Here is a 24669-nt window from a genome sequence, read left to right on the forward strand (position 1 = left end):
CCGAGGGCCGCTGGGAGTTCACCATACCTCTGGAGTAGTCCGGACACATCGCTAGATCCTTCGTCTCGATTTGCAGCAACCATCGACCGTATGTGACGTGCAACCCCAGGATGTATCTATCTGAGTAGTGATGGGTCATAACTTAGCAAATGTACGGATTAGTGCAGCGTTGTGTGTCCTCCTGACGACGGGTGGGTCTTCGTGCGCATCTTTACACCTTGAACCCGTAACCCCGCATGCAAGCTATGTGCGCCTGCACGAGCTCCTTGCACTTCTCGTCTGCCACTGAAGAGTCGAATTTCAGGAAGCAGTCATCGCGGACGGACTTTGTCTGCGGGCATGCGCAACATCTAACCGTGCGTCAACATAGGATCCCATTGAATAGGATAAGAGACATACGGCTTAAGACCCTGCGGGTTGAGAGGGTTCTGTGTCGGGTCCGTCGGGTCGTACTTGGCGGGTTCAGGAGCGGGAGACGGCGAGGACGAGCCCCACCACCCTGAGAACTGCAAGCACATCAGAACGCATAGTTCCAAGTCCTCATAGAGTACTTACGAATCCTGACATGTCGAGTCGTACTTTTGGGGGATGAGATGAGAGGAGGAGGCAAGGGTTGCTTACTGTGAGCTCGGAGACTCCCTGCCTTGCCCGCGAGTCTGGCCGTCGGTGACGCCGGAAGGGTTAGACGCTCGCTGACAAAGCGTGGCCGGCACCAGATTCAGGGTTAGGGCTCCGACGTCCGGCCGGTCTCGTTGAGTTCCCACGATACACTATTTGGAAGCCATTCAAATCTAAGATTTCAGACTGTAGGTGTCCGACCTACTTGGTCCCTACGCCGGGCTTCCATGCCGCACGCGTGTCGGGACCAGCGACTGACTGCAATATCAGATCTTGACAAGAAGTGTATTATCCCAGGAAGAAGCGATATGAATGCACGGAAGGTAGTTGTTCGATAACAAGGTGTTCGACAAGCAATATGGCACAGCGACATGACAGCAGGAACTCTCAGATGTTTTGTAGTAGATAGTCGTCACGAAATAGCAATCAAAGCATTTGGCAAACGGTCCTACTGAGCGAACCATCACCCCCCGGCTACTTTTGAGGTCTGGATAGTCTAGCAGCTATGTTAACCTGCCACGGTCGCGGTCTTTCTGGATGCAAATTGCAGTCCAGCATACAGCGCTCTGCTGTATCCGACGCACTGCAGACTGTAACACGGAATGCTCCATACACCTGTGTCGTAGTTCTTCCGGATAGCCTGTACAGTCATCTGGCCGATTCCAGGGAGACCGGACTGCCCAAATACCTCCGACTGCACTCGTCCGACATAATGCACTTTCGTCTAAGGTATGATGAACATCGTTCGCCAAAGGCGGAGAATCGTGGGTGCACGTACCGCCTCGTCAATCTCTATCCACTCGGATAACTGCATGTTGCCGCCAGAGACCGGAGTGCTGCGATAGCGACCTACGTAGCACCACTTGCCTCAGAGTTCAGTACTCATGGCATTCACAACAAAGCAGGGCCAGGCAAGTCCGCTCACCTCATTATGCTTCGTCTCAATGATGAGCTCAAATTCCCGCTCTCCCACAATCGCACCTTCTGGATGGAACCAGTACCCTGACTTGGCCCAACCAGGGACGCGAATAGGGAGGCAGTTCGGTGGCCGAGGAAGGAAGAAAAGCCTGCAACTCCGCATGACCCGGAATACCGTGTGATGATCACAGTCAAGGCCAACACCGTCAAACGAGACGTAGGCTACTCAACGCCGAGGCTCACTCACGTTCTGCCACCGCTGGCTTCCTGCGAGGTCTGAGATGAGGATCACAATTATGCAGGGGAGTGTTACCACAGCGGCGCGGCCAAGCGGTGACGTACCTGGGGTATGGCACCGAGCCAGGTCTTCGTGTTTGTACATGCTGTAGGCCGCGGGACGAAGCCTTCGTCGAAAAGAATCGTATTCGGCGGATAGAGTGCTCGAGCTTGCTGCGCCTCATTCGACGGGCTTCCGCCGCCAGAATTGACGCCTCAGAACGGAAAACATCTGCCTGTAGTCGAGCAACGCTCGCACATGATGCAAGACTGGTTCAGCGACGTAGTCACACACGCACTTATGGTTGAGGAGAGCTCGTTCATGTTCGGCGTTTTGGACCCGTTTCTCCAGGGCTGCTTTCTCTTTCTCCAGGTGCGCGACGCGTTCCTCTGGGTGGAGAGGTCGGATTGAATCTTCCATTTTGATCGGCGTGAAGCATTTTGCCAGTTCTGCATCTGATGCTTGCCGTCGTTGCGCCTCTTCACGGGTAAGCCTGATGAGCTCGTCGATCTTGTCGGTCTGCGACGAGGCATTGGCGCGTTTTAACTCAAGAACACGCTAAAAGTATCCGTATCAAGCTTTAGTCACTCCAGTTTGGTACGATGCGGCACGTACCGTAAAACAGATATTTCGTGCTGTGCGTCCTCGTACTTCCTCTTCCAATACCCTGCCGTAGCTTGATGAGGACAACCAGGGCCTGTTGAGCTCGCGGACATTTTGTAGTTCAAAAGACTCGTCGTTGAGAAGCGCACAAGACGGTCAGATGCAATGCATGGTCAATGAGGCGCGCTGCCGATGAACTTATCCGCTGTCACGACGGTCACTGCGATGTACATAATAGCGTCTCCGTGGCGTTCTCTTACGCCGCCGCCACTATCCGAGTCAGTCCACGCCGGTCATGGCCCGAATGATACGAGAGCCTGCAAAGAGTTGAAGTCTAGTGCCGCATGTACTAGAGCGAAATACTGTGCGGTCGCAATGCGTGAAGGTGTATGGCTTGTATGGCGAACAGAAAGAGAGACATCAAGATCTAAAAATAGATGAAGGAGGCTGCGCGCGTGTTACGTAAGCGCCTACCCGCGAAATGTATACGTGGTCGGTCGCGCGGTGGCTGCAACTCATCCAGCAACTGCGCAAGCGGTGTTTGCATTCTTCTGCCATGGTCTCGCCATGGAGGTTCCTTTCGTTCTTGGGCTTTGCGGCGGCTGCTCTCGCTAAGTCCAGCACTGGCAATTCTGTCTTGGTCGTGCTCGACCCTGGATCGAGCAGGGACAACTTCTCGAGATTCTTCGACGGCCTTGGAGGTGCGTGTAGTTGGCGACGTGACCGTTGACTGGCTTTGACGTGTTTCTTCTAGCGCGAGGATATGATCTTACCTTCCGGACTCCTAAGGACGCACACCCCGCTGTGATTGCGCATGACCATCCTGAGTTCTCACATGTAATTCTTTTCGCGCCGGAGTCCAAGAGTGAGTCCATGTTGGCGAATGCGACATGGATACGCTGTTTTGCTGAATGTGGTGGACACAGCATACTCCTCGGACATCACCCCCCAGTCCTTGGTCACGCTCCTTTCAAAGAACACCAACCTGCTCATCGCAGTGTCGTCAAAAGCGACGCCCTTGACATCCCTGGCGGCGAGTTCTCACTCGTCCTGCCGCCGCCTGGCACACCTCTCATCTCGCACTTCCCTGAGCGGGACACACCAGCGACTGTGATCCCCGTCGAGGTCTTGTCGTCGAGCCCTGTGCTCTCTGGGAGCTTGCCGCCCGTGTGGTTCTCCGGCGTCCCGTTCGCATTCAACAGCAACCCGCACATTGTGCCCATTCTGAACGCACCGGCGCAGAGCTTTGCAGCGGACTCTGATGCGGACTCCGGTGCAGAGGCGATTGTGGAGGCTGCAGACAAAGGCGGCGAGGGCCTGTGGGCAGGCAACTCACTTGGACTGGTCGCTGGATTCCAGACTCTTGGTGGTGGCCGTGCTACGTGGGTTGGTGGGGTAGATCTGTTCAGCGACGAGTTTGCACAGAAGCCTACTATTGAGTAAGTCTAGGATACTCCGCCCGTCACGCGGTCTGACGCGTTCCTCTAGCGGAGTCAAGCCCGGGAACGAGCAATTCGCCGCCGACGTGGCGGCGTGGACCTTCCAAGAGACAGGTATGCTGCGCATCGACGACGCCACGCATCACCGCGTCAACGAGACCGCGCCGGGGGATATGTACACTATCAATGACCGCGTCGTGCGTCCGCTCACCTCATGTCTGCCGTACATCGCGCTGAACCCGGTGCCCCGATTGATTGCAGACGTACACAATGCACGTGTCGAAATACAACCCGACCTCGGCGGAGTGGGAGCCGTACTCTGGCATCACCGACATGCAGCTCGAGTTCACGATGCTGGACCCCCACATCCGGACCGCGCTCAAGCCAACGCCCGGGGTGCCCGGCGAGTACTCGCTGACGTTCCGCGTTCCAGACCGGCACGGCGTGTTCAAATTCAACGTCGACTACAAGCGAAAAGGGTGCGTCGCCCCTTGCCTCTTCCGGCTGCGTTAGTGCACGCTCGCTGACGTGCGACGTCACCCGCAGCTGGTCCTACCTGCAGAGCACGACCGTCGTCCCGGTCGTTCCGCCGCGGCACGACGAGTACCCGCGCTTCCTGAGCCCCGCGTGGCCATACTACGCCGGCACGATCAGCACGAGCGCCGCGTTCCTCGCGTTCTGCGCGCTGTGGCTCGCCGGCGACAGCGCGGAGGCGAAGAAGTCGAAAAGCACGAAATCTGACTAGCGTGCAGCGTGCCCCCTTTGTATGGACCAGTTGGCTGTAACTTAATTATCGAATGCCGGTGCTTTGGATCGGGTGACGCATGTGGCGACGGGGGAGCCGGTGTGGTACTGGCAGGTAGGTCGGTCCCGTGAAGTCGGGGTGATACGTCGGAACCACCCTCGGTGCAAGTGAGTTGACAGCGAGACGGTGACGTGGTAGGCTCAATGCTTCGAGGGATCCCGTCAAGGATGCTGCACACACGCGTCCACAATATGATATGGCCGCTATTCTGAGCGTTCTTCAAGTTCCACCCTTGAGTCTGGCACTGAATTGCTCTCCAGAAGCATCATTGTTACGGGTCTGAGAGAACATGTTTGGGTCATACATGAATTTGTGCGCATCAGAACTGTCGTACTCTGAAGTCACAATTTCAGTGAGCGGTATGATGACCCTTGGATGACCCTCAGCTGGCGGCCCTTGACGTGTATTTCAAGTAATTTAGTGTTGGTGCATCAATTCAATCTCCCCGAGGTTCAGCTGCGCTGCTGGGCCGATTCGAGGAGTCCGAGCCATCCCTTCCCAATTGGCAAACACATTCTCATGCAGACGAGCATGCTAATATTGAATGATCCTGACCAGGCTCAGCTGCGGCTTCAGCACGTCGAGTGACGAGCCGCCACTTGTCTGTAATCACGCGCAAACTGCCGAAGCCGGCTCGTGGCCCGCCACCAGCCACCGCACACTCGGGCCATTACGCGGCGCCGGGAGCTCCCACACGTCGTCGGTCGAGTCTCGCACCCACTTCCACCTCCAGGCCCTCCGCGCCGCGCACAGACCCCACCATGGCAGGTGACGAACTCGAGTACCTCAAGTCGCTCGTCTCGCAGCTCAACGCGAAGATCGAGGCGTTGGAGGCGAAGGCGAAGGACGCGGTCACGCGCAGCACGCCAGCGCAGCAGCTCCGCACCATCCTCATGGGCCCGCCCGGCGCAGGTGCGTGTACGGCGGTCCTCTCGCCCCGCAGACGTGCTGAAGGTGGTTGTTCTGGCTGCAGGGAAGGGCACGCAGGCGCCGCGGATCCGCGACAAGTTCTGCGTGTGCCATCTGGCGACGGGCGACATGCTCCGTGAGCAGGTCACCCAGAAGACGAAGCTCGGCGTCGAGGCGAAGAAGATCATGGACGCGGGCGGCCTCGTCAGCGACGACATCATGGTCGGGATGATCAAGGACCAGCTCGAGCACAACAAGGCGTGCAAGAACGGGTGCGTCATTTCATAACTCTGTGCGGCGGAATGCGGGGCGTGGCGGATCGTCTGCTGCTATTCCTGCATCCGTCGACTCCCGGATGAGTGTGTCGTGATCGTTGACACCGGTGTACCCGTGAAGGTTCGTGCTGGACGGATTTCCGCGGACGGTTCCTCAGGCCGAGAAGCTCGATACAATGTTGAAGGCCCGGAGCGAGAAGCTAGACCATGTTGTGCAACTTGTCATCGAAGACCAGCTGCTCATCTCCCGTATTACTGGTCGCTTAATCCACCCCGCGAGCGGTAGGACGTACCACAGGGAGTTTAGGTTAGTCCCTTCACGCACTTTTTTTTTTGCCAAAAATAAATTTCATGACATGCAAATCTAGCCCCCCGAAGAAACCGATGGTCGACGACGTCACCGGCGAGCCGCTCGTGCAGCGATCCGACGACAATGTTGAGGCACTGCGCAAACGTCTGACGGTCTTCCACTCGCAAACGGGACCGGTGATTGAATACTACAAGCAGAAGGGTCTCTGGAGACCAATCGACGCGGCGCAGGCACCAACACTGGTGTGGGAGAACATGCGGAAGGTGTTCACGTCGCAGCAGCCAAAAGCGTAGTCGCTGAATGTAAATATACTTGCGCGAACCGCTAATGGGCCGCGTCCACTTGCATATCTATCAGCGACAGTGTCTTGCGAAATTTACTGTGTGAGTGCTACTCCCACGAGGCTGCGATAGACGATGATGCGCTGGAGTGGGTTTGGTTTGAGCTTAGAGTTGAGTAACGTTGAGTTCCTGGACGCTGTGTCTACGCGAATGACACGCAGTGCCTACGGTGTGTTGGACCCGTTTGCGAAGGAAGCACAGCGTGAAGTTCAGAGTGAGCTTGAGCGTGGATGGCCCTGATGATTGTCGTGCTGGTCCGATGCAGACTCGGTGGGATGGTCTATTTTCGCACCATACAGATAACGGGGGAGTTGAGCCGGAGCCATCGCCTCGGGCACGTTGAGGAGGAGGATGAAATGGCTGCAGCCTGAGGCTGGAGAGAGCGCCCGGTGCAGCAGCTAACGGCATAGCATCTGGTTAGCGGACCACGGCCCCGATCGCGCACTGGATCGACTGCGCCCGCGGACTCGCGTACGTTCGCGTCCCTCGTACGCTCCTCCGTCTTGCCATTCCAGGAGCCGGGGGCGCGGTAGGGCTCGAGCTGTGCGTGCGTGGGGCAGCGAGGCAGCGGGTGGGCGGCGGTGCGCAACTCAGAGCGGGTGCTGGTCCCGATGGGATCGCTGCCGGGCGCCCAGATCGGTGGCTGTTAGCGCGCCGCGGGGAGAGACGCCCGAGGATGGAGGACCCTCGCGTCGCGGGCGGTTTCCTGTGGTCGATGCGCGGACAGCGTTTCCATTTCCTCTCATTTAAATATCTCGCCAACGCCCGACAAGATGGCCCTGTCCCGCCCACCGCCCGCGCACACATCGCCTCCCTGTCTGTCTGCAACTGCCGACAGTCTTTACGACACACGAAAGGCGCTCCTCCAATCACCACAGAGACTTGATGTTTTGATACGCAGGGCGCTCAGATCCGCTTCAAAACCCTCCAGCTGCACGCAACTCACCGAACTTTGCACCCTCGCCCGACATTGTACCCTGCTATCCCCAGACTATCTCCATGAAGGCCGTAACGCCTCTCCAGCGCGGCATGGCCTGTCTCTGCTGCCGCAAACGAAAGATGGTGATCTCTGCATGTTCATCACACATTCAATATCACGCTGACAGCCACACGTGTTAGAAATGCGACGGGCTGCGGCCTGTCTGTTCGCAATGCCTCAAAGCCAACCGCGGCGTCGACTGTCAATATCACGAGAAGAAACATGTCAGTCGCACGCAGCTTCTCCAGCAGAAGGTCGCGAAACTGGAGGCGCGTCTGCGCGAACTCGAGTCTGAGCAGGCAGAGTCGTCTGCGAGTGGCTCGAGTTCAGGCTCGTCCCCGTCGCCCCCGCCGTCCTCGAACAGCACAAACGAGCTTTCAGGTAAGACACCGTCCCACAACGCGTCCTCCAACGATCACCGGTGGCGGTGCTGACACGAAGCGCCCATCCAGATCCTCTATCGGGAGCTGTGGACGCTCCCTTAACTGGGATCACGATTTCTCGACCATCAACTTGACAGACACCATCCCAGCCTCGCCCACAAACAGTCTACACCCTGGTGATACCCATGGCCCGGCAGCGCTATCAAAGTGTCCGATGAGCTGACTATCGCCGGATGGTCTTCACCAAGCTCTCCAAACTCGAATGGTGGGAGGATCGATCGACCTTCTGCAGAAATAAGCAACAGCTGTGGGTACTCATTCCATGCGTTGCGTCCGGCTCTATTGACATGGATTGACCAGCCTCGAAATATTCTTCTCGCATCGGCACCAGTGCGCATTCGACTGCCACCTTACCAGGTTCAGCGCATCCCTCCATCTAGCCCATCCGCACCAACCTCATCCCGCTCTGATGGACGCGATTTACCTCATGGCCTGCTACTTCTCACGTTTACCGCATCTCAGCGAGCTCGAACCCCACTTCCTAAAGCGTGCGCTGGCCGGGATTTCGGAAGCCCTGCATCAGCAGGACAGGATGGTCCAAGTACTGCAGGCTTCGTCACTGATCGCCGTGTACTTCTTCTGTCAAGGGCGTGTGCTCGAGGGGTACTATCACTCGTCGACGAGCGCGCGACTGGCGATAGACGTCGGCCTCCACCAGATTCGCCCCACTATGGAGTGGTCGGGCATCCAGTCGGGGCTCGGCGGCGCGGGCGCGTCTGCGTTCCCCACCGACGCGACGTTCCCGCTGCCCCCCGTGAAGGACTCAGTGGAACACGCAGAGCGCGTCGCAGCGTTCTGGCAGATATTCATCGTCGATCGCGCGTGGTCAGTTGCAACCGGTCTTCCGTCGGCGCTCCCGGATGATGACCACCCGCGGACGCAAATCGCGACGTCCTGGCCAATGGGCATTGTCGATATGTCAATGGTGAGTCCGGGCCTTCCATTCAAATCTGTCATATATATGGAGCCTAACACGGTTAAAAGAGCCCCGACGCAAACGTCAACACCCTTCAGGCGCTTGTCGGCTCTTCAATGTTAGGAAGCAGCAGCGGTGCCGGTTCCAACGTGACCCTTCGAGCGAAGGCGGTTATGCTCTTCGAACGTACCGCGCGCTTCGCATGTGAGTTCCCTATCCTGCTCATGAGCCTCCGTAGGATACCGGCTGATGCTTGGGCGCATCGACAGCGTCTTCGAGGAGCGAATCAGACTGGGCAGGGCAGCGGTCACTCGAGATGTCCCTCGCGCAGTTCTCCGCCAACCTCCCAGGGATCAGCCGACATACGAACCAGTTCGTGCCGACGCGTGCGGACGGGGACCTGGTCACGATCCATACGCTTATCTACACCGCGACCATCCACCTCCACCGGGATCATATTGAGACGCAGACGCCGTCGTTCGAGAAGTGTCTATACGCAGCGAGCTCGGTTGCGGCGTTGGTGCGCGAGCTGAACGAGGACGATTACGCCTTCCTCGACCCCATCAACAGCGTAAGCACTTTGCGTTGTGCATTGTCCCCGTGCGTGCTGACCCACATGGCTGAACAGACGTGCTGGCGCGCTGTAGCGGACGTCTACGCGCGCATGCTCAGCAGCACGCAGATCGAGCAGCTGCAGTACGACTCGCTGGCCATCACGAACGAGCTGAACGTCCTTCTCGCGGCCATGCGCCGCCTGGCGCTCTTCTTCCCCGTAGCCGCCCTTCCATGACCCCCTTGCCTCGTCCATGGACGCTCCATGCGATTTCTCGGTTGTAAAACGTACTAAGAGAAGCCTTCTATTGCTAATATCCTCCCAGTCTGGGCCCCCTTACTTAGGTCATGTAATCCCGTCTCGTCGTTTCGGGCGTCTTCCGTGTTCTCTGCCCCTTCTGCATCTACAATGTAATCGATAGACATGTTCGCGCACGACGGAACCAAACTGTATCTCATATTACTCAGTCTATAGTACTGCCACGCCTGGCGCAATTCATTCGCGACCCTTGCATTGCCATGCCATCCATACTACGCTAGTCTATCTACTACGTTACACTCGTGCACATGGAGCAAGTCCTCCGCCTCCTGATCGCCATGAAACTCTTTGCAGAGTGCGCTCAGAATCTCGGATCGACCTTTGCCTTGCCTTCTTAATTGTTGGGCGTCCAGTGCGAAAGGCACGGAGATCCGATAGGTCGGGTATTCCTTGTGATTGAGCGCCCATAGAGGAAGCCTTACGCGGAGGAGAACATCCTCCGGCCTGCGAACAAACGTGGCCAGAACGTGGCGTCCAGGAGACCTGAGGTGCACCGCCCTCGCCGCCCTGGATGATGGGCCGACCCGCTTCACCAGATCTTTGTACGGCGCATCTGTATCTCAGACGCATTGGGGTCGACATCAGTTGGTGGCGGTACAAAAAGTAGTCACCGGCCCTCCACCGCCGGTCAGTGAATGAGGATTGGCACAGTTGATTGGCACGAATCATGTGCACGGCCCTCTGCAGTGCGGATCGCATCATTGAGACTCGGTCACATTAGGTCTAGGCTGTAACGAATAGGGTGGATCACTCCTGTACGATATCCTCCTTCCTTGGCTTGCTCTTCTTGAGTTCGTTGCCCTGTCCAATAAGGGACTGGGCCTCGTCGTCGAGAAGCGTGCCTGCGCGCCACATATCCGGTCAGCGTCCCGCACACTCGAGAGGCGGAGATTCCCCGCACCTAAGCCCTCCTCCCTGACCAGACCAAGGACGTGCTCCAGCTCTACGAATCCGTCCTTGTCCGCGTCCAATTTTTCGATCACCTTGTGCCCGACCTCCTCGTCCGGCTTGTGCTTGATGACGGCAAGCGCCTTCTCGAGGTCTTCCACCGAGATCCGGCCCTGCGGATCACACGAGATCATCTGCAGCGACGATCCCACGCGAGCGTCGTAGTCGGAGAGCTGTGCATCGACTTTGGTGAGCATCGTTCTGATGCGCTTCGTCAACGCCGCCGCTGGCGACTTCGGGTCCTGCTAAAAACGCCCGACGTGAGTCCGATCAGCGAGGTTTTCGCAGGGCGGTTGTCAGGACCGCGACATACCTCCTCTGCCTGCATGTTCTCCTCCATCAGCGCGCGCAGCTCATCGCGTTCCTTGAGGACGGACGACTTCGAGGACAGGATGGACAGCGCAGCGGCAAGCTCCTTCAGTTGTTCCGTAGTCATGCGCGCATCTGCTTCCTTCTCTGCGGCTTTCTCAGGTTGAAGCTGTCAACGATCACGTTCAGAGCCATTCGCGGTGTAGATGGAGCGAGGCCGACCTCAGTCTCAGGCAGAAGCATCTGTGCAAGACGGGCTTCCTCCTCCCTCTTCACCCGCCGAGCGTCCTCTTCCTTCTGTTCTTGCTCCTCCTCGTCCTCAATGAGCTCCTCCTGTTGCTGCAAGACCTCGAGCTTCTGCTTGAAGCTCGCCTTGTCCGACTCCACTTCCAGCTCGGCCTCGTTAAGCTGCAATGGGTTAGTACGATGCACGTTGCACTGGTGTGCCTGAACCACATACCAAGTTGTCCGGCAAGCCAGAGAGGACGCTCTCCAAGCTCTGAATGATAGCCGTCTTGCCATCCTCCTCACCAGGCTTCTTGTCGAACTGGAACGCCCTGGCAAGGACAAGAAGGACACCGCTGACCCGGTTGTGCAGGTGCAGGGTGATCCACGTCGAGAGCTCCTCGCGCAGGCGGGCGGGGGAGACACCGCTCGTCCGGATACCGCGGCTCTGGCACGCCGCCTGCAACTCAGACGTGCTGAGGTTGTCGACGCCCTCCAGCTCGATGAGCTGGTCATCGCGGCGGAGCTCCGTGAGCCTTTGGCGAATGTTACCTCTGAGGAAGTTGTCCGTGCCGAACGCGTTGATTCCCATGTAGCGGCACATGGAGACGAGCTGAGGTCGGGAAAGGTTGTCTAGCGTGAGGTCGTCGTCGAAGAGACGTGCGACGTTAATGACATCCGAAGCCGAGGGGATTTCTCCAGTGGACCGAACCTGTTCAGTGGTTCACATGACGGCAACTTTGGGGCTGAGGAGGAGACAAACCTTGCGGAAGAACTCTTTGAAAGCCTCGCTGCCTACAATGTGTGCGTTGGCTTTCAAACCCGACTCACGAAGTGTCTCCTGCAGGAACTTGGCCATGTCCAGGCGTACACGGAGGAGTTTCCGCTGCTTCTCTTGCTATTCGGAGTTTAGTATCATGGTATGCTCTCCACCGTGAATGCTTACAGCAGCGAATTTGTCCTCAAATGTCGAGGGGAGCATGTCGGGGAACAGCTTCAGAGCCACAGGAATCAAGAGCTCCATGAACGGCACAACCACGAATACCGCAAACGGGATGAGTCGTAGCATGTCTTGAGTTGTGCGCTTGAGCTATTCGAATCCATTTTACTTAAGACACGTATGATTTTCTACACGGCCAGAATCCCGCACCTGTCTGCGTTCTCTCCTCGTCAGGATTTCACCGTGTAGAATCTTCCACACAAGCCGAGAAGATATGCGCACTTCCGCCCCCAGCAGCTTGCTACCATGCCAGTAGTGCTGCGCCTCATGCTTGACTTTCTTCCATACCCTCGTCGATAGCGGCGCCTCCGTCGGCTCTTTAGGCGTTGGAGGGGTAGGCTTGGGTTCGGAAGTAGGCTCTGTCGTAGAAGTCGAGGCATTCCGAGCACTGCTGGGTGACGGGCGAGTACTCTCGTACCGTCTAGAGGAGGCAAAAGCACCCAGCGGTGTTAGCGGGAGTTGCGGGCTCCGGCATACTACGGCGAATACGCGAAGGGTGACAAGCTGGTTTTGGCGACTAGCAGCGCGCGCAAGGAGTGCGGGAGACGATTTGGGCAGCCATACAGACATATACCTGGGAGACTAGAGCCAGCTGGAGGCGGGATGAGAGTAAGTGTAGAAGGTTGTGGGCCAGGAAATGCGTGCAGCCACCAATGACGCCAGTCCTTCGGCGGACACTGTTTGCGCGTATTGACCGCGGCGTAGACGCGCAGACGCGTCCCCGCGCCGCGCGTGTCACTGCTCGTTCCGGCGCGCGCGAGACATGCATACGCGTATTCAGGCCGGCATGTCGACCGTGCAGACCGTCAGGCAAGGCTGCCGTTATAGGTTACACGGGCCGTCGAAAGGAGGGACTGCACACTCGTCACTCGCATGCCAACCACTGGACAGCGAATTTCGCGGCTTCCGATTGGCCCACGCTTCCTGGCGAATCGTAATGCGGAATGTGGCATTGGACTCCAGGCGTGTACTTTCGGGAACGCACCGAGGGATTTATCCGTGTCCCTATGCTACTTAGCTTACTGTAAGAGTTCGCAGTAATAGGCTATCCCGTGAATACAGCATAGAACGTGGATTGCCCGGGTCAAGGTTGTCATTAGGACACGGTTTCGGCCGACAACCCTCAGAACGTTCGGGAACGGCCGGGCGCTTATGTAACGCATTACGCTTTCAAAAATTGAGAGCGACGCGCTCCCACTTACTCACCTTCGTCTTCCATCCTCCTTCACCATGTTCGCCGCTGCTCGTTCTCTCCGTTCTGTCGCCCGTACCGGCAACTATGCTGTGCGTACGCTCGTGCACTCTATCCGAATGCTGACGCTGATAACGAGCGCAGGGCATTCCGCGGTCCATGATCGCGAGGAACATGAACTCAAAAGTCAATGGTATGTATACGTGTACTTTCAAGTCTCACCAAAAGCCTCATCCTACTTGCAGGCCCCGTTGTCGGTATTGACTTGGGGACAACGAACTCTTGCGTATCCGTTATGGAGGGCAAGACGGCGCGCGTCATCGAAAACTCCGAGGGCGCACGAACAACACCCTCTGTCGTTGCATTCACAAAACACGGCGAGCGATTGGTCGGCCTCCCCGCCAAGCGTCAAGCGGTCGTGAACTCGCAAAACACGGTGTTCGCTTTCAAGCGTCTTATTGGTCGTCAGTACAACGACGCGGAGGTGAAGAAGGACATGGAGCACTGGTACGTAGTGCTCCTCATCGGTGACGCAACGGCTGCTGACTTTCTCGCAGGCCGTTCAAGGTCGTTGCGAAGTCTGATGGTCGGCCTGCCGTTGAGGTTGACAATGGTGGCAAGAAGCAGACTTTCGTACGTTTCACTTGCGATGCGGCTTGGCGTTCCGTTTACTCATGATGTTGTAGTCCTCAGAGGAGCTGTCGTCCATGGTTCTTGTCAAGATGAAGGAGACCGCTGAGCAGTTCCTCAACAAGAAAGTCAAGTGCGTCTCACCACGTCATGCGTCATCGCTTTTTGCTAAGTACCTATTGCAGCCATGCCGTCGTCACTGTCCCCGCCTACTTCAATGATGCGCAACGGCAAGCGACCAAGGATGCTGGTCAAATCGCGGGATTGGATGTCCTGCGTGTCATCAACGAGCCGACAGCGGCTGCCCTTGCCTACGGCCTTGACCGTGTGGACAACGCTGTCATCGCCGTGTACGATCTCGGTGGCGGCACCTTCGATATCTCTATCCTGGAGATGCAGAAGGGTGTCTTCGAGGTGAAGTCAACGAACGGCGATACCCATCTTGGTGGCGAAGACTTCGACATCGTCCTCGTCCAGCACATCCTGAACGAGTTCAAGAAGGAGTCTGGCCTCGACCTCGGCCAGGATCCCATGGCCATCCAACGTGTCCGTGAGGCTGCGGAGAAGGCGAAGATCGAACTGTCTTCCACTTCGCAGACAGAGATCAACCTTCCGTTCATCACCGCGGACGCTTCTGGGCCGAAACACATCAACCTGAAGATCGTCCGGTCGCAGTTCGAGGGTCTGGTCAACTCCCTCATTCAGCGGACCGTCGAGCCTTGCAAGAAGGCGCTTGTGGATGCAGGCGTCAAGGCGAGCGAGGTTAACGAGGTCATTCTCGTTGGTGGTATGACGCGTATGCCGAAGGTCGTCGACACCGTCAAGACCATTTTCGGCCGCGAGCCCAGCAAGGGCGTCAACCCGGATGAGGCCGTTGCCATCGGTGCCTCCATCCAGGGTGGTGTATTGGCAGGAAACGTCACGGACATCCTGCTCCTCGACGTCACGCCGCTCTCGCTCGGTATCGAGACGCTCGGTGGGATCATGACCAAGCTCATCCAGCGCAACACCACCATCCCGACCAAGAAGACGCAGACGTTCTCGACTGCGGCTGATGGCCAGACCGCCATCGAGGTCAAGGTTTACCAGGGTGAACGTGAGCTTGTCAGGGACAACAAGATCCTCGGCAACTTCAACCTTACCGGCATTCCGCCGGCGCCGAAGGGTGTCCCCCAAATCGATATCACGTTCGACATCGACGCTGGTAAGTTGGACTGTAGTGTTGATATTGTTCGTGTCTGACTGTTCTCGTAGATGGTATTGTCCATGTCACTGCCCGCGACAAGGCGACAAACAAGGATCAGTCGATGACGATCGCTTCATCGTCTGGTCTCAGTGACAAGGACATCGAGCGCATGGTGTCTGATGCTGAGGAGTACGCCGAGGCTGACAAGGCCAGGAAGACAATCATCGAGGAGGCTAACAAGGCTGAGTCGATCTGCTCAGATACTGAGAAGGGTGAGCAAACTGATTGTCCCATCATATCGAGAGCCAGCTGCTCACTGTATGCCTATCAGCCATGAACGAGTTCAAGGAGCAGCTCGATGCGGCTGAGAAGGAGAAGGTCGAGAAGCTGGTCGCTGAGCTCCGCGAGGTCGCTGTCAAGGGTCAGGCCGGCGACACGACCGTGTCTGCTGATGGCATCCGGGAGAAGATTAACGAGACGCAGCAGGCGTCGCTCGGCCTCTTCCAGAAGGTCTACGAGAAGCGTAACCAGGAGGCGGCCAACGAGGCGAAGCCGGAGGACAGCAAGCCTGAGGGCGAGAAGAAGGATTAAGTTCCCACTCTTCCGTTGTCGTACCCCCCCTTCGCATCCGCCGCTACTTGCTTTATCATCCACCTACATCGCCCCTGCTGCATCATGACCCTTTGTCACGTCTCGTCGCGCATGTCCGTCGGCATCCAGTCTTTCACGCATCCAGCATAGAGCAAAAGTAATGTTACGCACGCTATTACTTTACGGTCTCGTCGCACGCTTTTTATCGTCACGGCTTAGTATATGTATCTAGTATTGAACAATGACCACCCCACTCTCAGCATTGCTCCACTCCTCACTTCATTTGTGTGTTGGCATCTGCGGCGTCGAGCACAGATGTGACCAACTGAGTGATCGATCGGAAGACAAACTAGCGCATCTTGATCACTACCGCCGTGACTGGGGATGCCGACTGCAACTGAGGCAGCTCACCGCGCCACCGACCTCCATGACCCGACCAGTGCTGCGTATAAGAAGGCACGACGACTGCACCTGAAAGCTACACGTAACAGGAATCAGGACGTCGAGGCGGACTGGACGCCTTTCCGAGCGGCGGAGAAGAAATATAAGGCTCGCTTTCCTCCGCCCGACCTTTCTGACGTTCTCGACCTCGCTACGTTGGATGCATTTCGTGCAGAAGAAGTTTCCAGGGGTGGTTGGTACGGGAGAGCAGACGCGATACAATGCACGGAGATCGAATTGAATGACTGTAACGAAGCCGGTCCTTCGACTGGCAGAAAGGCGTACATCTTCCCGGACGTACCTGGTGCGCACGTTTGAATATCTAGATTGCTGGAGACATGCTAATAGCTACTGGATGGGCTTTCATTAGGACTGGTCTTGCTACCGTCCTTCGTCGACCCTGAAGGACAGAGGCGACTCGTGCGTTGGGCTCTATCCGAGCAGGCCCGTCATCCGAACGAGACGAATCTCGATACGCACTATGTCCTCCCGGAAATCGGACTGTGGAACAAGTACGTCGATGTGCGCAGAGGGCAGTGCGAGGATGGCCACGTCCGTTCTCGTGCTCTCCTACATACCATCCCGAATGACCCGCAGAGGGTCGAAACTCCCGGACCGCGAAGACTAGTAGCAAACGAGCCGGCAAGCAAAGACAATTACGACACGCTCTCATGTACGCCGAAGCCCCCCGCCGCACCATCCCCGTCAGCCCAGCCAATCCGTGTCTCCGCGCTGGTGCCGAAACTGCGCTGGGCGAACATTGGGTGGTCGTACCATTGGGGACGAAGCAGTACGACTTCTCCAAGGGGAAGGGGACGATCGATCCAGAGGTTCGTTCTGTGTGCAAGCGGGCGGTACGCGCGGTCAGCTGGGATCGGGTCTTTGCAAACGATAAGTCGTCTGCTGGTGATTGGGGCGAGGACGGCCCTGACTGGGACTCATGGCATGAGACGTACGGTGAGTAGTCAGTCAGGGTATAATGCACGCTTCTTAACTGAAAGGGTCTGTATAGAGCCTGATGCGGGGATCGTCAATTTCTATCAGACGAAGGTGAGCTTGTGCACCGAGGCGCTTCGAGAGTACGCGCTCCTTAACGCTCAACATTCGATCTATAGGACACCCTGATGGCTCACGTTGACCGTTCCGAGGTGTGCGCGACATCACCATTAGTATCTATCTCGTACGTGTACAGCCTCGTGCAGGCTCATCCCGATCTCAGTGTACTATCTGACAGTCTAGGATGTGCGGCCATATTTCTCATCGGAGGTCTAACCCGGGACGCGAAGCCCTCCGCAATACTGTTACGCTCGGGCGACGCGGTTATCATGTCAGGTCCTGCTTGTCGGCGCGCTTATCACGGTCAGTATTGAGATGCAGATTCCAGAGTGTTGGTGTCTCGGAGCCCGTTGACTAACGTATGGTTGACAGGCGTCCCGCGAATACTCGAGGGTACTCTGCCGCCTCATTTGGAGTCGGGTGCGGACGGAGACTGGGTTGTCTACGAGGAATACTTGCGCAACAGCCGTATCAACGTGAACGTCCGTCAAGTCTTTCCGAGAGGTTTCGATCCTACTGCTCCGACACGACTTGCGAGCGATGCGTAAGCGTCCGAGTATGGCTGCGTGCGCGCTAGAATCCTGTCCCTCGTCACATACCCCTACTTACTCTCCTGCTGACCAGCAGGTCCTGGAATGCGACGGTTTCTCGGAGCACTGGTACTGAGTTTTCATGATGCCACTGTGAATTCGCGTTCGGATGGTGCAATCACATTGTTATTGCAGAATAGCATACAAATAAAATCTGAGAGCGAACAGCCAAAGAGCTCGCTACCATTCCATCAAGATCTGTGGGTCTGAAGGTGCATTGCGCTTGTTGCGCTTCGAGAACAACTGAGTTGTATTTCCAGTGACACTCTCAGCAGCTCTCAGCCACCGAGTGCCGCCTTGCTTGAATTTCGCGGGGTTTGAAATCAACAAATCAGCAGGGTGGCGCTTCCGTATTGGGCGGGAATACAGGTGTACGAACGACCACTGGCATTCTGTGCGGCCATCCATGCAAGCCAGTCGTATCGCTCGTTTGCTCGCGCCTCGCCTCACGTCGCCATGTAGACGCAACGTACAGCATCGACTACCGCTTGCTGTGAAGAGACATGCCTCTGTCGCAACCTCAGGGCCAGCAGTCACCGCGACAAACCGTAAGACGATGGTCTAGCGTCGGGTTTGTTACGCTGAACCGCTGCTTCTGTTAGGTGCTGAAGCGACATTGAAGCGGTTCTGGAAGACGGTGGACGTTGAAGAGCGCCCAGATGCGTTCGCCGTCACTCTGGACAAGCGGCCTCTGCGGACGCCAGGCGGGAAGCCTCTGCTATTACCGAAGAGCAAGAGACTCGTAGCTACTCTGGTTGCCTCGGAGTGGGAGAATCAAGAGACTCTGCTCAAACAGCATTCGCTGCCCATGGTACGCGCGTATGCAGCTTACATCAGTTGCACTACTCATTATTTAGCTAGACGTCTCTTGCGTCCAGGGCTGTTGATGCATTCTCGGAGGAACAGGCTCGAGCAGAAGTACGTGAACAGTTGCTGAAGTACTTCGAAACGGATACCATCTGGTATGCTTGCTGCTGCAGTGTATATTTGCTCCCAGGCAATTGACGGCTACCTCATTAGTTTCCGTCAAAATGAGCCGGCCGTCCTTGTGAAGCTGCAAGAAACGCACTGGCGACCAATCCTTGACTGGGCGCAGTCCACCTTCGGCATCAAGGTCAGCACGACGGACTCATTCCTGCTCGACCCGCATCCAGAAGAGACCTACGAAAAGCTTGACAAGCTGATGTCAGAGTTTGACGTTTGGGAGATGGCAGGTACGTCTTCATTGTGTCTTGATATTCGACTTTCCTCATGTGTTCTCGTGCTCCTAGCTATGGAGCGAGCTACGTATACCACCAAATCGTTCCTGATTGCCCTCGCTCTTGTCAAGAGCGGGTCACGGCAGAGGAGGCAGCACTGGCGGCTCACGCGGAGGTTAATAGTCAAATAGAGCGGTGGGGCGAGGTGAGGATTGTAAGTGGATTCATCATGCCTGTGATACCCAGTCAAGCTGATCTCGAACAGCTCACGATGTCGACTACCACGACGTGCGAAGACAGCTGGGTAGTGCTGCATGTCTCGTCTCTAGTCTATAGGTCGGCCTCGTACTTGACAATGTTAATCAGAAACGCTACAGGATGCTGTCCTCTGGCACTTGATCATCTAGTATGTCTCTTCGATTCAAATCAGCTTCGACGGGTATCTGGTGCTGATGTACTGTTGGCTGACAGTTTGACATACTCGTTATACATGGAATCGTCAGACATGAATGTGCGTATACAGTCAAATGATGTTACCGTATCATGTTCGGATGACATATGGTTTCACACAGTCGATGCGCTTCCGCTTCTATCTCGACATGATCTTGACCATTGCCAATGCAGCTATTGGTGCAACTTTGATATCTATGGTAGCACTAGCGCAGACACGTCGAGTTTTGGGAACGAAGGATGCCTACTGCACGTGCCACACACTATATGAAGCCGACGTCCTTTCGCCTCCTGGCAGTTCCCTCACAAGGTTTGAACAACCCTGATTACGCCAAGGATGCCTTCGCCTGATGACAGCAACACCAGCTCGAACAATGGCGGTGAAGTAACCGGTTATAGGCGCGGTTTCATCAGACTAGGCTTCAATTTCGCGCAGTATGCCCCGACGGATGTCCGCGATGAGGATGACGACAAGAAGGACGCCCCTCGCACCCTCGCAGAACTCCGGATGTGCGCGTTGAGTGCCTCTATACGCGAGAGACCCCAGTGGTATGTGAAGTATCGTGATGCGGATATTCGGCGCAAGTGGGCAGTTCAGGCTTGCGAGCAGGAGAAGGATGTACATGTCAGCCAACGCTTGACAGAAAATATGGTATGTTCCAATCTCCGCTGAAGCATTCTGACTGATGTGCGCATAGATTAACTATGTCATGGGCGAGCTTCAGGCATACGATACACTTCGTGACCCTGCGACCGGTATTGAGGTTCGTAATGCCGCATTGTATTCTTGTCAGTAGTCAAGTAAACTGGTGATGCATTAGCCCGGTCCTTACGAGCGGATCTGGAGATCCGTCCGGCTTGTTCCTCCTGCTCTGAAGTCCGCTCTGCTGGCTGCAGTCGCTCCCCTGGAGTCTGCTCCTGTTTTGGAGAAAGACGGAGATTCGCGGGGATGGTTTTGATCCTCGTTGACCCATCGCTACACGGGGTTGTTTATGGACACACGACCTGTAACGCCTCGAACGAAACACTCGACCCTCACCGAAATCGTTCCACATACGTAGAGAGCCGGTCTCAGCCTGGGCAATGGCTACCTTCGGATTTCACTGTCTCAGAAGACGGCAGTATCGCGCTTGTGTCGCGGTATATCAACAACGTACACCCAGAGGATCACAAGCCGCTCATGGACGTCATCGTCACATTGCTTGAGAAGGCAGTACCCATGTTTGAATGGGTCTTGTCTGATCTTGCACGCGTCGTGCAGGTTCCAACCCGGATGGATTTTGGGGGTCCCGAGTTTCCTCCGTGTTCTTGGCCTGACGGGGTAACCTTCCTCTTGCCTGATTGCCAGGGATCGACCGGCTCACATTGATTCGTTCTAGGACCAGCCATTTCCGGACGAAGCGGATGTAGCAAGCTTCACAGCGGCGTCGTTTCGGCAGCGGAGGGACAGGTTCGAGTGGGAGGCCCGAGAGCGGATTGGTCAACAAGACGACTCCGATGCATCGCGGCGGTCAGAACTCTACGGCCTCGACTATGGTACCCAAGCCCGACTCGCGTGGTATAATAAGCAAGGTCAACATCTATGGTCAGACAGCAAGCCCGCATACAACGGTGGCCTGAACGAAGTGCAAAAGACGGTGGACTTGCGCGGGAAGCGGCTGCAGGTGATCGTGAAGCTGACGAACGTCATGCTCACGCCGGAGAAGCCACAATTCAATGGCACTCAGTGGCAGTATGAAGGTAGATGAGGCTTTCTTTCGGTCTCTTTCGAGACCGTCCGTCTCATACGCGCTGCTACCACGCAGGCTCGGAAGACGAAGCGATCATTGCGACGTTCGTATATGTGTGTATATGTGCCATCTTCATTAGAACACCAGTCTCACAATTCTGACAGTATTACGGATGCGAAAACATCGCCGAGTCGAGTCTCGCTTTCCGCACAACCGTTGTCCGACCACACGACCAACACGAATACTGTTCTTTCCACCACCACGGGATCGCGAAGTACGTCCCCGCGAACTCGTTTATCATCCACTTTGACAGGATTCGTCTCTAGTTTGGAGCAGTGCGAGCAAAACATTGGTCATTTCTCAATTGGAGAAGACAGATGCGTCGCATACCCCAACTGTTATCAAAATCGACGGTCGCCCATCCGGTTGCAAGACGCGAGCAAGCCTGGCCACTTGAAGGCCTTATATCTATTCCTCGTTGACCCGCACGTCACGCTCCCTTCGACGGCCACAGTAGGTCCGCAACAAGAGTCGTGGATCCGCCGCGCCGTGCAGGACACAAATCTGTTCAGCAGGCTTCCGCCGGAAATAGCAGACGTGATTTGGGAGCAGGTCGATGCGATGACGTTAGAACAAGCGCAGATACACAGGGAGAAGATGGTGAAGTACCAGGGAATGCCACTCTGGATTGGTAAGGGCGAGGAGGAATTTTCGGAACGCTTTGGCGATCCATTCATTCTGTCGTGCGTAGAACCTCGTATGTCACCCGGTGCGTGGGCTGAAAATGTGGGGACAGCGAGGACTAGATGATGCAAGCCTTGAAGTATTGAAGTGTTGATGTATGGTGCCAATGCTCCGCCCAGGAAAAGAAGTATTCATGTACAGTAATGCAATGCCACGCCAGTGGCCAGACAACCGCTAGCGCTATAGTATGCAACCCAACGCAGAAACCCGTCTAAAGAATTCTAGATCTATAGTACATGCAAAGTACACAATGTCCAGGGGCTCACAGCACATGCCTAGCCGCGAGAAGCAGCTCAAGGTCGACGTTCCTGCCAGGCGGCCATCTGAATTGTTGTACGCGGAGCGGTACACATCGGGGCGTCCACGCCTCTGGGTTGTCGCTCCCACCTCGATCTCTTCCTGGTCCGTGGGGCATACCCCCACCGATACCCATCCACATGGACACGGGCCAGAGAGGCATACTGCAGATGCTCTGAGAGTGATCTCCGTCAACGTCTGTTCTGTGCAGAAATAGATCTAAGCTTACATCTGAGGTACAGACTTCACCGCATCGCAGCCACTCCGTCCAATCGAGCCACTGCATGAGAGCGACGATGCGGCTCTCCCAGCTTGCGATTAGCGCTGTCGTGGCGTCGGCAGACGCATGCTCGTCGGCGTCCATGCTCTCCATGAAGACGCTGCCGTAGTCAGAGCACAGCCGGCTCAGCACCGTCTCCACGCTCGCGCGCAGGAGCATCTCCTGTGAAGTCAGGCGCACGCGAGGGTTGTACGTGACGCTGGTAGCGGCATACTTACATCGCTCAAGCGCCGAAGTGTTCATCCAAGGCGTTGCGACTTGAGCGGACCATCCCAGCGACGTTGGGTCTGCCTCGAAGAACGAGCCCCACGCGGTAGAGTTCTGCGCAGACGTGGTGTCCATGTACGGATTGAGCGGTGAGTATGCTAGGCGGCGCACGGCGAGGACAGTCTCCGTAGCATTCAGGCTCTCATCTTTGCTCACTTTATCAAGAAACTCCTTGAGCTGCATTGTTCTCCCTGCCCATTCCTCAACCACGTCTTGCGCAAGCGCGCCCCAATTCATCCCGCTGCCCTCTCCAGCCGGCCTGCTCAGCACGTCCTCCACTTCCTGCACGATTGCCGCCGCATCCTCGTCGGAGATGTTCAGCCACGCGCGATGCTCGCGCATGCCCTTCTGCGTCGCGCGTGCCCGAATGAGGCTCTGATAGCGTGGGTTGTAGAACGTCACGAACGAAGCGTAGTCGAGCGTGACGTGCGGCTGCGGGGAGACATTGCGTGCGGTCGCGGCGCGGAGCCATTCAGGGAAGGATGTGGAGGCGAACGGCGAGGGCATGCCGGAGAAGGGCCCGCCGTGCGGGTCGCGTCCGGGGCCACGGCGTGGTGGATCTCCCTTGGGCGGGTCAGGGTCTGCAGGAACGAGGCGGTTGTTCTCTGGTGGACGACCAGGCCCACGGCCGGGCCCTCCTGGCCAGCGAGGGAAGTCCGAGCCGTTCGAGTATGGTGTCCCCGGAGCAGTGATGTTGAGGTAACTGACGAGCTGGATGAATGGCGATTCGAAGTCGCACCACATCAGTTCGCTGATATTGAATGAGTACCGCGCGAGAAACAGGGAGGTGAAAGGACGCACAAGCCGGCATTCATACGCACGATGCCCTCCACATCAAACTTCCTCGCCCATTTACAGAGCTCCTTGAGGCGTCGGTCCTCACCGAAGACGCCGCCACCTTCCATGGGGCTGTTGCCACCCTTGCCCTTCCGGCTCAGAATGACCTCCTGGCTGTCTAACCACCCGGAGTCGCTGAGGGCGGCACTCATACCGTCAACGTAGATTATCTTGGCGGGTCGGAGAGTCTGGTAGGTGAGCATGAAGGTGAAGCCGCGCCCACCCATGATGCCATAGCTCATCTCGGGATCGAAGGCAAACCACTCCTCGGTGTCTGGGATGTCAGCGTCTCTGCGTGCATGGTAGAGCAGAGTGAAGGATTCGAGGGTCCCTGGAACGATGGTGTGCCCGTTCCAGTGGTAGGTGTTGGGCCATTGTTGGAGTAGCCCAGAGAGGGAGTTGAAGATGAACGGAGCGCTCGAGTTGTCTAGTGCCAGTGGTGACCGTATGTCATGTGCAGACCGGTGTGGTCCTACGAACGGCTGCTGCCCAGCGAGCACGGCCCCGGGGAGGAGAGCCGCAATCAGAGGGAGAGGAAACATGGGCGTGTGTGGGAGAGCGGGCGACCATGGGGGGTTATCTGCCGCCGTGCTCCTTTCCCGGTTCCCTGCCCGCAGCAGCCCAAGCTCAAGGCGCGACGCGGGGGTGTGACCGTGACAGGCGCGTCGCGCTTCGCGTGCGCCTGCCGCACGCATCTGGCACGCATAGTACCATGAACGTGCCTCCAGCGACCACCGCCATCCTGCTCAGCGCCCAGTCGTCATGCAATGCAGATCCGGTCGTATGCCTGGTCGCGGTGCATTGTATTCGGACAGTCTCTCCCGCTACACCGCTACATCGCTCACGATCTCGGACTTATTGCCTGAAATATCTCTCTTGACTCAACGCCCATGCATGATCAGCGTGCACTTGCAAGTAAGGGCGAACAGCCTCGAGGCCCCCAATGGATTCTCATTAACCCCAGCTTGGCCGACACACCCGATATAAAAGCTC

General features: G+C 56.7%; 11 protein-coding genes across 11 annotated transcripts; 7 read left to right on the forward strand and 4 right to left on the reverse strand.

The window, feature by feature from the left end:
- Positions 1–211: 211 nt before the first annotated feature.
- B0H18DRAFT_1118999 (cytochrome C oxidase copper chaperone-domain-containing protein) lies at positions 212–567 on the reverse strand (the record flags this gene model as incomplete). The annotated part of the gene is made up of 3 exons (XM_048033885.1): positions 212–350; positions 400–506; positions 556–567. The coding sequence occupies 3 exons, from the start codon at positions 565–567 to the stop codon at positions 212–214; spliced, it is 258 nt and encodes an 85-aa protein (XP_047893445.1).
- Positions 568–969: 402 nt separating this feature from the next.
- On the reverse strand, positions 970–2370 carry B0H18DRAFT_1006526 (uncharacterized protein). The gene is made up of 7 exons (XM_048028661.1): positions 2108–2370; positions 2003–2048; positions 1879–1976; positions 1784–1803; positions 1544–1685; positions 1397–1480; positions 970–1342 (listed from the first exon to the last, which is right to left on the reverse strand). Exons 1-7 carry the CDS (start codon positions 2231–2233, stop codon positions 1127–1129), a joined length of 732 nt encoding a protein of 243 aa, XP_047893446.1. The 5' UTR covers positions 2234–2370; the 3' UTR covers positions 970–1126.
- Positions 2371–2972: 602 nt separating this feature from the next.
- On the forward strand, positions 2973–4600 carry B0H18DRAFT_1119001 (dolichyl-diphosphooligosaccharide-protein glycosyltransferase; the record flags this gene model as incomplete). Its single annotated transcript, XM_048033886.1, has 6 exons — positions 2973–3117; positions 3171–3291; positions 3343–3855; positions 3905–4052; positions 4117–4334; positions 4402–4600. The coding sequence occupies 6 exons, from the start codon at positions 2973–2975 to the stop codon at positions 4598–4600; spliced, it is 1344 nt and encodes a 447-aa protein (XP_047893447.1).
- A 485-nt stretch (positions 4601–5085) lies between these two features.
- B0H18DRAFT_1006532 (adenylate kinase 1) lies at positions 5086–6529 on the forward strand. The gene is made up of 4 exons (XM_048028662.1): positions 5086–5572; positions 5634–5841; positions 5966–6151; positions 6213–6529. Exons 1-4 carry the CDS (start codon positions 5422–5424, stop codon positions 6445–6447), a joined length of 780 nt encoding a protein of 259 aa, XP_047893448.1. The 5' UTR covers positions 5086–5421; the 3' UTR covers positions 6448–6529.
- Positions 6530–7494: 965 nt separating this feature from the next.
- Positions 7495–9623, forward strand: B0H18DRAFT_1085062 (uncharacterized protein; the record flags this gene model as incomplete). The annotated part of the gene is made up of 8 exons (XM_048031865.1): positions 7495–7557; positions 7615–7826; positions 7849–7855; positions 7916–8064; positions 8218–8842; positions 8902–9037; positions 9103–9404; positions 9462–9623. The coding sequence occupies 8 exons, from the start codon at positions 7495–7497 to the stop codon at positions 9621–9623; spliced, it is 1656 nt and encodes a 551-aa protein (XP_047893449.1).
- Positions 9624–10147: 524 nt separating this feature from the next.
- B0H18DRAFT_350828 (LETM1-domain-containing protein) lies at positions 10148–12832 on the reverse strand. The gene is made up of 8 exons (XM_048037693.1): positions 12337–12832; positions 12133–12276; positions 11950–12084; positions 11422–11898; positions 11184–11369; positions 10966–11130; positions 10606–10897; positions 10148–10546 (listed from the first exon to the last, which is right to left on the reverse strand). The coding sequence occupies exons 1-8, from the start codon at positions 12754–12756 to the stop codon at positions 10452–10454; spliced, it is 1914 nt and encodes a 637-aa protein (XP_047893450.1). The 5' UTR covers positions 12757–12832; the 3' UTR covers positions 10148–10451.
- Positions 12833–13381: 549 nt separating this feature from the next.
- On the forward strand, positions 13382–16067 carry B0H18DRAFT_350911 (heat shock protein). The gene is made up of 8 exons (XM_048037694.1): positions 13382–13470; positions 13523–13571; positions 13624–13885; positions 13936–14011; positions 14065–14141; positions 14194–15212; positions 15263–15466; positions 15526–16067. The coding sequence occupies exons 1-8, from the start codon at positions 13417–13419 to the stop codon at positions 15783–15785; spliced, it is 2001 nt and encodes a 666-aa protein (XP_047893451.1). The 5' UTR covers positions 13382–13416; the 3' UTR covers positions 15786–16067.
- Positions 16068–16144: 77 nt separating this feature from the next.
- Positions 16145–18049, forward strand: B0H18DRAFT_1006549 (uncharacterized protein). The gene is made up of 7 exons (XM_048028663.1): positions 16145–16530; positions 16597–17016; positions 17055–17183; positions 17239–17276; positions 17342–17406; positions 17461–17585; positions 17655–18049. The coding sequence occupies exons 1-7, from the start codon at positions 16170–16172 to the stop codon at positions 17828–17830; spliced, it is 1314 nt and encodes a 437-aa protein (XP_047893452.1). The 5' UTR covers positions 16145–16169; the 3' UTR covers positions 17831–18049.
- A 229-nt stretch (positions 18050–18278) lies between these two features.
- B0H18DRAFT_1085066 (ATP12-domain-containing protein) lies at positions 18279–19407 on the forward strand (the record flags this gene model as incomplete). The annotated part of the gene is made up of 7 exons (XM_048031866.1): positions 18279–18420; positions 18475–18683; positions 18734–18834; positions 18893–19086; positions 19144–19196; positions 19220–19289; positions 19337–19407. The coding sequence occupies 7 exons, from the start codon at positions 18279–18281 to the stop codon at positions 19405–19407; spliced, it is 840 nt and encodes a 279-aa protein (XP_047893453.1).
- A 451-nt stretch (positions 19408–19858) lies between these two features.
- B0H18DRAFT_1119008 (uncharacterized protein) lies at positions 19859–22057 on the forward strand (the record flags this gene model as incomplete). The annotated part of the gene is made up of 8 exons (XM_048033887.1): positions 19859–20173; positions 20220–20285; positions 20597–20842; positions 20901–21261; positions 21327–21364; positions 21416–21525; positions 21578–21994; positions 22048–22057. 8 exons carry the CDS (start codon positions 19859–19861, stop codon positions 22055–22057), a joined length of 1563 nt encoding a protein of 520 aa, XP_047893454.1.
- A 200-nt stretch (positions 22058–22257) lies between these two features.
- On the reverse strand, positions 22258–24218 carry B0H18DRAFT_954784 (uncharacterized protein; the record flags this gene model as incomplete). Its single annotated transcript, XM_048042291.1, has 3 exons — positions 22258–22467; positions 22522–23590; positions 23641–24218. The coding sequence occupies 3 exons, from the start codon at positions 24216–24218 to the stop codon at positions 22258–22260; spliced, it is 1857 nt and encodes a 618-aa protein (XP_047893455.1).
- Positions 24219–24669: the final 451 nt, after the last annotated feature.

The sequence above is a fragment of the Fomitopsis serialis genome (assembly GCF_022376445.1).
Source record: "Fomitopsis serialis strain Sig1Antser10 chromosome Unknown B0H18scaffold_32, whole genome shotgun sequence".
Taxonomy (NCBI): domain Eukaryota; kingdom Fungi; phylum Basidiomycota; class Agaricomycetes; order Polyporales; family Fomitopsidaceae; genus Fomitopsis; species Fomitopsis serialis.